Source organism: Taudactylus pleione, unplaced genomic scaffold, assembly GCF_031769625.1.
Source record: "Taudactylus pleione unplaced genomic scaffold, aTauple2 ptg001228l, whole genome shotgun sequence".
Taxonomy (NCBI): domain Eukaryota; kingdom Metazoa; phylum Chordata; class Amphibia; order Anura; family Myobatrachidae; genus Taudactylus; species Taudactylus pleione.
In genome coordinates this window covers 274,017-287,911 of record NW_028285628.1, presented here as the reverse complement: position 1 = coordinate 287,911, position 13,895 = coordinate 274,017, and the positions used below count along the sequence as shown (strand labels likewise).

Here is a 13,895-nt window from a genome sequence, read left to right as displayed (position 1 = left end):
AGCAATCAGTTTCTTAATCTGAAATTACCTTAGATGTTGGTCAATGTTTGTTCAACTGTTTGATTAACTGTTATGTAATCACACTTTGTGCATTTAACACTTGGTGTTTTTAACCCCAGCTGCAAACAGCTCCAGCTGCCCCTAGACTGAATATAAAGGAGTGGTATCCTTGATTAAGACAGGCTACAACTGACTTAATTGCTCTGCTGATCAAAGGAGATAACTTGCTCTGAGTTGGAGCAAAAGCCAGGCCAGATATATACCATAAACTATGCTTCACTGAACAATATAGACTATACATGTAAAAACAATTCTATGCAAGAGATGAAATATCACATACATTTAAAAACTGCACATGATTGCATGATTATATGTGAGCTTTATCTACATTAATATACTGTATATACCAGGGATGGGGAACCTCAGGCCTGTGGGCCATATAAGGCCCTCAGAATCATTTGGTCTGGCCCTCTGAGCTTTTTTCTGCTAGCCTCATCTGGCTAGCAGGGTGCCTAGAATGGCACACTGTAGCAAGAATCTATGCATCAATGCTACCTGGAGCGTCCTTAAGATGCTTCAGACGGTCACACTGCTGCCCTTACAGCTCTTCGTAGCATCCTCAGGATGCTCTGGGCACTGTTATAATCATCGGTGATTATGGCCCCGTCCCATGTGGCGTCACACAGAGGAGGCATGGACCGCACCAGGCCCGCGAATATTGTTATATATATCAAAATGGCCCACGGCAGAAAAAAAGTTCCCCACCTCTGGTATATACTTTGGATGTAACAGTTGTTTTAAATTAAATGTATAGAAATGAATATGAAAAAAGATCCAAAAAAGTATTTCAAAACAAGTTGCAGATTTACTGTAGTAAACACAAAAGGTACATACACACGTAAAGATTTTCTGTCCAACCATCCAACTAGTTGATTGGTTGGAATGAAAATCTGGTAAGGTATGAAAGCAAATGACAATCCGCAATTTGCTCCCAAACACCAGAAAATGGACAAAAACTGTTGTTTGAACAAATTGTTTAGATCAAACATTTAACAAACTTGTATGACGACCATTTTCATCTGTTTTCTGGCATTTAGGAGCAAATTGCTGATCATCAGTTACTCCCATACGTTACCAGATTTTCATTCCAACCAATCAAGTAGTTGGAAGGTTGGACAGAAATCTTTACGTGTGTACCCAGCCTTAATGACACACAACTGAGCTCATTGTACAAATTTAAATAGTGTTAAAAAGAGAACAGCATAAGGGATTTTGCTTTACAATTTAAACAGTTCTTTGGAAGATATAGGAAATATTAATAATTAAAAATATGTGCATGGGAAAAATGTTTTGTTCTAATAGTAACCCAGATCTGACGATTGCATACATTTAATGGACAGAAATAAATCTAGACCTTCATATAAATGGAATGGATTGGTATAACACCAGATGGTTGTTAAGTTGATATTAGCCTTAATTTTTCGCAATATGTCAGTGTCTAGTACTTACAGTAACTTGATCAATTCCTAATAGGCCTGTTAAGTTACCAGTTCCATATTGGATGTAGAAAGGTTGTCCATCAGTAATGTAGGTCTTAGACTGACTTGGGTAGAACCTTGAGTGACTCACTGCATAAACATAACACAATATTGTTCATAATTATTACTTGTTTTTGTATATTAGATGCATTATTTACAATACACATAATTTTTTCTGCCAAACTAAAGGTGCCCACACACATAGCGATATTTTACCCGATCTGGCCAATTCCGACGCATTGGAACGACAGATCGTGTAAAATATGCCACAATCGTGAGGAAATCGTGAGTCCTCACTCACGATCACGATGCGATGCGCGTCCCTGCTGGTCGCACATCGCATCTTCAGATCTGCCGTGCAGTATGGCAGATCTGACAATCTAGAAGGCGATGCACTGTGAAAGTCTGACTGCAGGAGAGATCGTTTGAAGACTGGACACCAAATTGTGTGCAGATCGTGTGGAGATCGTGTGCTGAGCTGCCGGGGAGAGTTTCAAGGGAAATCGTACACATCGGCTGATCGTGTGCAGATCGCCATGTGTGTGGACACCTTAAGTTTATAGTTATATTTTGGTGACTATTTTTGGTGTGCGGGGTACAGGGAGACAAATTGAACTTGTCTACAGTCACAATGATATTTGAACTGGGGTGTCCAGCGAATCATGGATCTACATATTCTCTGAATGTTATATTGGGCAGTAAAATCACAGCCAGTGTCAGCCTGTGCATTAAGGGCCCACCAGGGAAATGCAACCACAGGGGCCCACTGCAGTGAGACCAACCCTTGGGTAGATGTGGTGATCAATGGGAGGGACGTGACCAACCCACAAAGGACACAGTATATTATGCATTCTCAGATTCCCAGACACAGCACTTTGCCCAAATTAGTTAAAACTATATAATCTGTGCCCTCTTTAGTCTAATAATAATAATCAGTGCCAGCATTTGTAGAATAATATATGGGTCACCACCCACAGCATATACGAGCGTGCAGGATGATGGTCGCGATGGTCTTGACCATCGCGACCATCGAAACTGCAAGCAAAAGCCTGCGGTTGAGTTTTTCAACCACAAGGCCAGGAGTGATTTTGGCTCTATCAGAGCCAAAATCACTCCCACTGACATCACTAGTGATGTCAGTGGGGCCGGCTTCAGACGGGAGGCGTTCCCTTGGAAACGCCTCCGTCTGGCAGGCACGCCCCCGGCACGCCCACCGAAGGGGGCGTGCTGTCAGTCAACATCGACAGCACGCCCCCTTTGAAGAGACACTCCGAGCGAAGGAAAGTCCTTCGCTCGTCGTGTCTCGCGCATGTGCACGACGGAGCTCCCTCCGTCGTGCGCATGCGCAGTGCAGACCATCGACCCACTTGCGAGCGGACAGCCGCTCGCGAGTGGGTCTGAATGAGGGCCTTAGACTGGACAGTGAGATTGATTGCCCCTTCAATTGGATTTTGTGGTTCACATAAAAAAAAATGGAAAACTGTGTATTCCTATTGTTTACAAAGACATTTTGTAATCAATGTCTACAATATAAAATATACATCACAATAATAGACGCCACTACTGTCTTTGTAAAATTAGTTCCGCTTAGCAATAACAGACATCCACGCAAGCGAAGCTGCGGGCCAATGCTCACTGCGGAATGGAACTTCTATGTGTTACTCACAACTGGGTCTAATGGTGCCAATACATCAGCAAGCCATAAAAATCAGTTCACAGATTCTAATCACAGATATTTAAAAAAAAATTTAAATTTAATTTTATTTCAGAACTTTGGAAAATAATACAAAAATTATATACTTTCTTCAACAGTGTCGCAATTAACATTGTATAATCGAAAAATTAATTACATGTATATTAACATGCATACATACAAATATAAAATGACCAACATTTCTCAAAACAGAAAAATAGTGAGAAACATAATAGGATCAAAAATCAAAGTCAAAATCAATAGGCGCGGCCGGAACATCCCCCAAGATCTAAGAAATCGTTGTTTGCATATCAAATGGTGCATCTCCCGATAACAATCTGGTTTCATACCAACTTGTGGAGTGAAAACATTTATGTAACTGAGTTTTAAGGTCCCCTGATAAAGAATGAATGAATCCCTCCCAGATGTGAAAAAAAATTTCAGTACGCTCTAGTGCTATAATTTATGTTTAACTAGCAACCTGCCCCAGTCTCACACAGGAGCAATTTTATCTCGCCACAGCCCCCTAAATTTCATAACAACCTATACCATGTCACCACAGTCCCCTGCATCTCACAACAGCCCCCTGCATCTTACTCCTGCCCCTGCATCTTACATCAGCCTCCTGCTTCTCACTACTGCCCTCAGCATTTCACCACTGCATCATATAATACACCACGGCCCCTTGCATCTCACCACAGGCCCCTGCTTCTTACCACAGCCCCCTGCAACACACCACAGCTCCTTGCGTCTCACCACAGGCCCCTGCTTCTCACGCCTGCCTCTTACCACAGTCCCCTGCATCATACCACAGGCCTCTGCATGTTACTCCTGTCCCCTGCATCTCACCAGTGTCACCACAACCCCCCTCTGCTGCTACCCTGCAGTTGGCTGGGGCCTGGCCACTGGGATGTGCTGGTAAGGGCAGGAGGATCATGGATGACAGATTTGTATTGCAGCTACCGTAAGCATTATCAGCAGCATGTCCCCAGGGCTGGGGCACCTGTGCATATTTACACAGCCTCCATGAGCACCCCTCCCTGGCTGCCGAACATGGCGATTAGCAATGTCCTCTTTGCACAATGGCCCTGATTCAGAGCCGGTCGCTCTGACAGAGCGCTCGCTCTGAATCAGGGCTGGTCTTTTTTTTTTTTTAAGAATGGCCTCCTGGCAGCTCGCACAGCTGTGGGTGACCACCCACAGCTATAGCAAGCGTCCAGGAAGATGGTCGCGATGGTCAAGACCATCGTGACCATCGGGCTTGCTACGAGACCCTTGTGGTAGGGTCTCGTTGCCGCAAGCCCCAGAGAGATTTCGGCTCTAACAGAGCCGAAATCTCTCCCCTGACATCACTCGTGATGTCAGTGGGGCCGGCCCCAAATGGAGGCGTTCACATGGGAACGCCTCCGTTTGGGCAGCAACTCCCCCGGCCCGCCCACCAAAGGGGGCGTGCTGTCACTCAACATCGACAGCACGCCCCCTTTGGTACGAGACCCGGAGCGACGGATTTCCCGTTGCTATCCGGGTCTCGCGCATGCGCATGGCGGAGCCAGCTCCGTCGTGCGCATGCACTTTGGGCCACCAGCGACCCGGTTGCGAGAGCTCAGTGCTTGCGACCTGATCTGAATCAGGCCCAATGTCCCCTGTATTGCCTTTGCTTCCTGTTAAGCTTCCTTGCCGTGATGCCATTGTCCGAGAACAGTGCTGACTTCCATGGGAAGTGCATTCTGTTCACAGAAGGTGTGTGGCTGAGCGGAAACATCACGCTGGAGAGGGAGCACTTCACGGTGGAGGAGTGGTGGTTGGAGTCCGCCGGCAGGATCAGCGTAGGGATGGACACCGAAATCCGATGTTTTGCTCCGATGGTAGTGTTTTTGCGATTTGATGGTGGCAGTCCCATGTTTTCCACCATCAAATGGAAATCATTTGATGGTGTTTCCGATGGTTGTTTGTGTTTTTTAATTCCTGATTGCTATGCATCCCCTGGCTCCTTCTTGTCTACTGTGTCTGCATTAGGGCATCTTCATGGGTTCATTGGAGGCTGTCTCTCACTTTCTGTCTCCCTCAGATGTAATCATGCTCATTAAATGACTGTCTCCCCTTTCTATGCTTCGGGTAAGCAACAGGGCACAATGCGAGCTCTTATTTGCTCTCGCTGTCTCAGAGAGCCAATCAAAGTGCAGCCCTTTCCCCTGCAGCAGTCACTCACTCACTCACACAGCACAACACTGTTTCAGCACCATGGGTAGTTCCTGTTTAGAACCTTGGTGCAAGATTTTTTTCTGTGACTGCTTCACTAAAATTGTCACTGTTATGCTCCTTTTTTGTCACAGATAAATGTTTCATACACGTAAACCTTCCTCGACCATATAGAATGAGTATAGAATAGTGAAAACCCCATCAAAATCCATCCAGTGGTTCAATAGATTAGCCCAAATGAACACATTAAGCCCCTGAACCGGGAACTTGATTATATTGAGTACATTTTAAGTCCATTCTCCTTCTACAGTATGTACTCTCCTTCTGCATCCAAACACCACTGAATTCTTAGTTTCCATTGGTCAAAGCTGTGCTGTAGCTCATTATCTGTCAGCTGTCCCAAAAGCTCCAAATGTTTTTTTCTTTACCTCACTAAATGATGCAAAACGGGTTCCCTTGAGTACAGATTTGACTTTAGAGAAAAGAAAGAAGTCACACAGTGTTATATGGGGAGTATGAAGGGTGTTCTAGCACCACAATCTATAAAACTTGCCTAACAGTTTCTTTGTCGATGTTTACTATTTCTGCTAGCATTCAGATGCTGAGTCAACGGTCAATTTGAACATTTTTCTGAATTTTTTTCCACATTTTCATTTGTTCTTGATGTGTTAAGTCTTCTGGGACATTCATCATCTTCGACATACTCACGACCATCACTAAATCTTTTGTGTCACTCAAACACATGTGCATGTGACATACAATCTGCCCCGTAGGCCTCAGTTAGCATACGGAAGGATTTGGTGGGCATTTTATTAAATAATGTTAAGTTTACCCATGAACTAAGCATTTTTACGATGCATGGCAAAAACACAACTTCTTAGAATGCTGTGTTACAGCAAACTATCTGTGCGAGAGCGGTGAAACTTGCAAAACCATTTTGGGATAGTACAAGGTCAGTGTTCCCCCACTCCCTTTTAACTCAATTAGTAAGTTTTATATTTTACAAGTACAGTCTTGTTGTTTAATAGCCATACCTTGCACATAGGACAAAAACTATATATACAGTATGGTAAATCCTCTATGATACAAAATGTTAATATATATTCAAAACTACAATTAAATACTCAAATAATCACATACTAGATGAAATATTCAGAAATATTGTGAAATACAGATTAAGATTATATTGCTACATTTCACATTTACATGGCTTTATCTGATCAGATTATGTACATCATTCTTCCTTAAGCATGATAATGCTTCTTATTTACAATATGTACATCCAGTGGCATCACTAAGGGAGTGCGGGGGGTGTGGACTGCACTGGGTGTCACCCTCAGAGGGGGTGAACCAAAACTCCTCAGTGACCAGGAGCTAAGCGCTGCACACCTTCATCACAGTGCAGCGCCTGGTTCCTGATCACTGAGGAGGTGCAGGAACAGACACTCAGGAATGCTAGGCGCCAACAGTAACAGGATACGTCTATCCACCTGCTGTAATGACGGACAAAATTACACCTATAGGTATCATACAGCTAATGGATTGCAGGTTACCCATTGTCAATAAAATTGTTTAAGCTTTAAGGCACACATCCACTAGACGACAGGCAAAAGACTGAATGATTACGACATTGTAATTGTGCAGTCATTTGTCTGTGATGTGCCTTCACTGAACAAGCAGTCCTTCAGTGTAGGCACATCAATCATCTGCAGACATGTTGAACCTGACGATATCAAGTTGTACAACATATCTGTACGATGATAGATGTCTAAACAACCAGCAATCTGCAAATGATTTTCAAACGATTATCTAACGATATCGTAATCGTTCAATCGCTCAATTTAATCATCTTGTGGATGTGTGCCTTTAAATTACCAAATATCTGTTATTATCGGCTCTATTTATCAACATTATTTTTACTAAAAATAAGGGTGTTTTCACACCCTTTTCACATTATTTTAGTATCGCCTATAGTAATTACAGGGCAATTGGAGTAGAATTCGTAAAATTCTACTCCAAGCCATAAGTATCACTTATTTTTAGTAAGCAGATCGCATTTCCCATAACTGTAATGGGAAATGTGATCTGACCATAGTTACTAAAAATAAATGTGAAAAAAATACCGGGGAAAGCCCTGTGATAATAACGCCACCTTGAGGTGGCGTTATCCAGGGTCTCCCCCAGTTACCGGACTCCTGACCTGCTCTAACGGGGAGAGCAGAGCCGGGAGTTGGTCCCTGTAATCAGCTGTGTGGTCTAAACAGACCGCAAGCTGATTACTGTAAAAAAAAAAGAAAAAACAAATAGTAAAAAAAAAAATTACTTACCTGACTCCAGGGACCGGTGATCGGGCCTCCGGTGATGACTCCCCTCCGGTCAGCTGGTCTCCCACAGTGCACTGCTGCCCGGTCATCAGGTGATCGGGCCCAGTGCAGTATGGGAGATCACCTGACCGGAGGAATGGAGAACATCACCGGAGGCCTGGAGCATGCAGGTAAGTGTAAGTAAGGGAGAGGGGGGTCCGCGATTGTGGGGGGCGGGGCTTAGCACTGGGGGCGGGGCTTCGCACCAGGGGGGGTAGCAGCCGGTTGGCGCATGTGCGGGCACTTAATCACGGTATTTTTTGCGAAAATACCATGATAAGGCTCCAAAGGGGATTAGCAGGGACAGAGCTTTGTAGTAAATCCCTGTGATATTGCCTGAATTCGCAATGCGAATTCACTCGGTAATATCACACTACAATCTGCATTACCAATGCGGATTGTAGTAAATAGAGCCCTATATGTGATGTTATTCCACTACATGGTGCTCCAGCCAATCAGCTAAACATTAAATTTTTCAAACAGATGGCAGTTGGGAGCTGATTGGCTGGAGACCCATTATCATACGCAACAAGTATTATCACTTGTTGTGAATAATAAAACTTGTTGATAAATGAGGCACACAGTTACAAAAGTAAAAATGACAGTCCCACTTATTTTTCCTACAACTTTCAGCTTGTAGGCTGTACTGTATGCAGAATCCTGTAATGTGCAGTGGGAGCTGACTGGAGACAAAGGTGTATGTAATCTTCAGTGCTACCATTGCTGTCTGGAAACCAGCAGAAAGTTACAGTTGGTTCTCTGATAGGAGGATGCAGAAAACCAGAGTAGGACGGGAGCAGGTCATTGGTGGATGTGGCTGGTCTCAGGTGAAGGGCCAACCAAAGTCAGGAAGTGTATAGCTAGCAATGACAGGACCGGTGAAATTAGAGACTCAAAATAATGCTCTGTGCCCAGACTGGGACCGTCATGTTCTCAGAGTGAACCACAACATGCTGGGCAGCACCCCCTCCCTCCTGCCGAATACCCCCCTCCAATCACAGCTGCTAAGCCCAGCCCCCTCACCGAAAGAGGTGGGCCTTATTGCAGTAGGGCCCACTGAGGAATTACTGGCCCTCTGCCATGCCAGTCCGACCCTGCTCACAGCTTATTATGCATTAATAGGAGGTCTAATTTAATAATACTGATATGTGTGTACTATTCCATGGTGGTAAGCAGAGTAAATAGTATACACAAGGGAATAATTCAGTGCACCGCATCGCTTAGGCCAATGGTTTATTGTGTGGCAGCCAGGTTGTGCAGCCGTACTCAGTTACACACACACACAGCATCTGATGGAGTGGAGGACACAGAAGACCAGCCAGTCATGTGTGTGGGTAGTGGTGTGGTTATACACAGTATGTGCAGGATCTAGCCGGATATGTGTAGTGATATATAGCAGGGTCTCACAGAGCTAAGTGGAACACGTCCGTATTCCACTGTGGCACTCGAACACAGTGACAAGAAGTGCAGAAGACCAAACCAGCAGCCATCTTGGTGAAGCTTAATACTTCCGAAGTGGAACATGTTAGCAGAGGTGTTCTTAGTAGATCAATTCTACTTTATTCTCTGTCAGTAGGCATTTATAATAAACTGGTTTGGTTATCACAGCATACAGACATGACAGGTTAACATGAACAACAGACATTACTTATTCACACCACATCTTCTGGTTCTGGAAGATTACTGTAACAGAGTACATCACCATATGTAGAGTGCCACACAACAACAACACTTCGTAACAGCGCCACCTGCTGTCTCTCCAGTGTAATCACTCAAGCACATCAGGGGTCTAAGGGGTCTACTTACTACCTTGGATTGAGATAATGTGAACGGAGATCAAGTCCCAACCAATCAGCTCATAACTGTCATTTTTCAAACACAGCCTGTGACATGGCAGTAAGGAGCTGATTGGTTGGGACTTTGGGCCTAATTCAGAGCCGCTCGCAAGATGCGAGCGCACGCTCTGAATGAGGGCGGTCGCATCTAAATAATGATCCGGCCTCCTGGCCGCTTGCTAGGCTGTGGGTTACCACCCACAGCCTTAACAAGCAACCAGGATGAAGGTCGCGATGGTCAAGACCATCGCGACCATCGGGGCTTGCGACGAGACCCTTGTGGTAGGGTCTCGTCTGCCGCAAGCTCCAGAGAGCTTTCAGCTCTAATAGAGCAGGAAGCTCTCCCACTGACATCACTGGTGATGTCAGTGGGGCCGCCCACAAACGCCAAGCGTTCGCTTGGGAACGCCTCCATTTGTGAAACCACCTCCCACCACACCTACAAAATGGGGCGAGCTGTCGATCAACATCGACAGCCGCCCATTTTGTAGTGAGCCCCGGAGCGAGAGATTTTCTCTCTCACTCCGGGGCTTGCGCATGTGCAGTGCGGCCGCTGTGCGTGCGCACAGCCAAACATCGACCCGCTTGCGAGCGCTCAGGCACTTGCGAGCGGGGCTGAATGAGATCCTTTATCTCCATTCACTTTATCTCAATGCAAGACTTAGTAAATAGACCCCTATGTATTAAGCCTTGGGGGTCTATTCATCATCACTTGATTTCTACAAAAGCAGGTGAAAATAAATATTTTCACCAACTTTTTAGAATTAAGTATCAGGGCTATTCATGATAAAAGAAATTCAGGAGAGTTTGGAGCTGATCAGTTGGTACTTTATCTCCATCCACTTTATCTCTATCCAAGGCTTAGTACATAGACCCCTAATTCTCAGCCTGTTGTAATATCTCAACAGGACATAGATGGAGGCAGCGCAGTAGTGCACTCCATATTTCAACAAATTAAATTTGCCAGTGTAAGGTTCAACTTCTTTCTAATATCCAGTAAAGCATTTCAGCTTAGGAGATTTTGCATAAATCAGCTTATTCTTTTACATAGTTTAATGTGATATTAAAAAGTTCCATATTGCTTGCTTATAAAGTTACTGTAAAATGATTTACACATTTTAATTGAACAGTGATAATATTTGTGATAAAACAGTTAAATATGGGAGTAGTCCTTTTGTATTTAACAATTGGAGTCATATATAACGTTGGGTGTATGTACTTAGGGGGCGATTCAGTCCCGAATGCTAAGCTGTGCTCTCTCGCAGCCAAAAGGGGCCGTGTATGCAAATTCTGCGATCGCACTGTCTGGTGTAAGGACGCCATCTATGTCTTAGAGAGGGACGGCAGAGCAAAGGCACGCAGGTATAAAGACGCCCACTTTTCTTTCTTAACACACGTCATCTTCAGGAAGTGTATGATTAATCAGAACCATCGAGAACAATCGGAGCTGCACACAGTGGGCCTGATTCAGACCCGGTTGAGCGCTCGCAACCGGGTCGATAGTGGCCCAGAGCGCATGCGCACGACGGAGCCGGCTCCGTCGTGCGCATGAGCGAGACCCGGATAGCGACGGGCAATCCGTTGCTCCGGGTCTCGTTCCAAAGGGGGCGTGCTGTCCATGTTGAGTGACAGCACGCCCCCTTTGGTGGGCGGGCCGGCAGGGGAGTGGCTGCCCAAACAGAGGCGTTCCCGGAGGCTCTGTTTGAGCCGAATCTCTCTGGGGCTTGATGCAACAAGACCCTACCACATCTTCCTGGCCGCGCGCTATAGCTGTGGGTGGTCACCCACAGCTATGCAAGCGGCCAGGAGGCCGCTCAAAAAAAAAATAGCTCGGCCCTGATTCAGAGCGAGCGCTCTGTCAGAGCGTCCGGCTCTGAATCAGGGCCAGAGGGCCTGATTCAGACCCCGTCACAAGCGCTGAGCGCTCGCAACCGGGTCGATGGTGGCCCAGAGTGCATGCGCACGACGGAGCCGGCTCAGTCATGCACATGCGCGAGACCGGATAGCGACGGGCAAGCCGTCGCGCCGGGTCTCGTACCAAAGGGGGCGTGCTGTCGATGTGTTGATGCCCAGACACGCCTGCATTCGCAGCACCACTCCCCCGTTCACAAGCACCTACCCCTGTTACCACTCACAAACGGCACATTCTGTCACTCAAAGTAGCGTCCAGTCTGTACTATGAGCGTACAATTCTCGGACGCAGTGACTGGTTCACGCATGCGTATTTTGCCGAATATGCATGCGCAGATGGGTGATAATCACCCATAGCGTGAGTCCATGGCTTAGCAACCGGGTCTGAATCAGGCCCTTAGTTTCATACAAAGGTACTACAGGTTGAGTCTCCCATATCCAAAATGCTTAGGACCAGGGGTATTTTGGGTATCGGAATATTCCGTATTTTGGAATATGTGCATACCATTATGAAATATCTTGAGAAAGGGACCCAAATCTAAACACAGAATGCATTTATGTTTTATATACATCTGATACACACAGCCTGCAGGTAATTTTTATACAATATTTACCATAATTTTTTGGCTCAAACAAAGTTTGTGTACATACATGAAATTAATTTATGTTTCATATACACAAAGCCTGAAGGTAATTTTATACAATATTTTAATCCCTTAAATAAAGTTTGTGTACTTTGAATCATCAAAAAGCAAAGGCTTCACTATCTCAGTCCATGCTAAAAATATTCCGTATTTCAGAAGATTCCGTGTTTTTGGAATATTTGGATATGGGAGACTCAAACTGTATTGACAGCAAACCCTGACATAACTGGGTGGTTTGTAGATGGGCGGGAATATAAGCTGGCCTTGTTTGCCGACGACCTTCTGGCCGTCCTTACCAACCCCTCTATTTCTGTACCTAAGGGCCTGATTCAGAGCTGCTCGTAAGCGGCCGCTCGTTCGTTCCGAGCGATGTTTGCACAACTGCGCATGCGTACGGATCGTAATACGCATGCGTGAACCAGTCAGTGCGGCCGAAAATCGTTTGTTCGCTAAATAGCGAATGCCTGCTATTTTGAGTTACAGGAGGAGGCGTATGTGGGTGGTAACGGGAAGGTGCTTGAAAGCGGGGAGTGGAATTCAGAACACAGGCGTGCTTAAAGGTCAAAACGGGCGTTTTAAGGGTGTGCATAATTAATACAGCAGCGTCATTGACCACGTCACTGGGTTATTTTTTAGTCAGAACTGCTCGCAAGATTGCGGTAGGAAAAACCAACCACAAGAATAGCGAGCAGTTCATACGCTGGTCGATGTACTCGATTAATCTAATAAATAGCGGACATGATGTAGGATGCGAGTGGCCAGGGGGCGTAGTTTTCCAAAAAACGACCGCATGTTTTGTTCGCTCGTTCAGACCTAGAGGCGTGAACAGACCACAAAGAGCGAACGGTTCATTTGAATAGCCACCCCTTTTTCCTGAACGAGCGAGCGCAAATAGCGTCCGGCTCTGAATGAGGTCCTAAGTTTCTGAGTTCCGGGACTTTGGTGCTTTCTCTAATTTCAAAATAAACTACTACAAATTTATAGCAGTTAACCTTTCACTCCCCCCCCCCACAGTGGTTTACAGGCCTCTTTCCCCTTCTCCTGGCATCCCTCAGAGCTTTAATACTTAGTCATTTGGTTGAACCGTGACCTGTCCAGGTTGTATGCAGATAACTTTTTACCCCTTTTGACAAAGATCTGAAGTGAACTTCGGGACTGGCATCGGGGTACGTTCTCGTGGTTGCTGGGGCGAGTATAATCAAAATGAATATACTTCCTAGAATACTTTATCTGCTCCAGACCCTCCCAATTTACGTCCCTAAGAGCTGGTTTCTGAACATTCACTGCTTGGTAAGAGACTTTGTGTGGGGTGGAAGACGGCCTTGCTTTAGACATGAAGTTCTCTTCAGACGTAGACACTTGGGGGGGGTTCAGTTGCCCCATTTCTTTATTTACCTTGAAGCGGTAGCCCTCAGTAGTTCTAAATGGACCCGACCAGATTATGACAGACAGTTGGTGAGGCTTGAGAGCCACAGTCTCCCAGCATGCCTTGGATTGACAGCGTGGTTACAGGCCCTTCCCTTTATTACTCACCCCACTGTAGGCCCGACTCTTACTCTTTGGAAATCATTAAGGAAAAAAACGTGTTTCCTCTACAATCTCTCCTATGACCCCACTTTTTCATAATCTGGAATTACCCCCAGGGATGATTTTCTCCACATATCGAAATTGGATGCAGGTTGTGGTGACGCGTGTCGATCAGCTGGTGTCCT

General features: G+C 45.5%; 1 protein-coding gene across 1 annotated transcript in view; it reads right to left on the bottom strand.

Moving 5' to 3' along the window:
* Nucleotides 1–13,895, bottom strand: part of LOC148450992 (cathepsin E-like) — a 93,611-nt gene that overhangs the window by 60,930 nt on the left and 18,786 nt on the right. Inside the window, exon 4 of the mRNA XM_088462408.1 lies at nt 1,510–1,628. Coding sequence (XP_088318534.1) covers nt 1,510–1,628 — 119 coding nt within the window. The remainder of the gene's footprint in view (nt 1–1,509; nt 1,629–13,895) is intronic.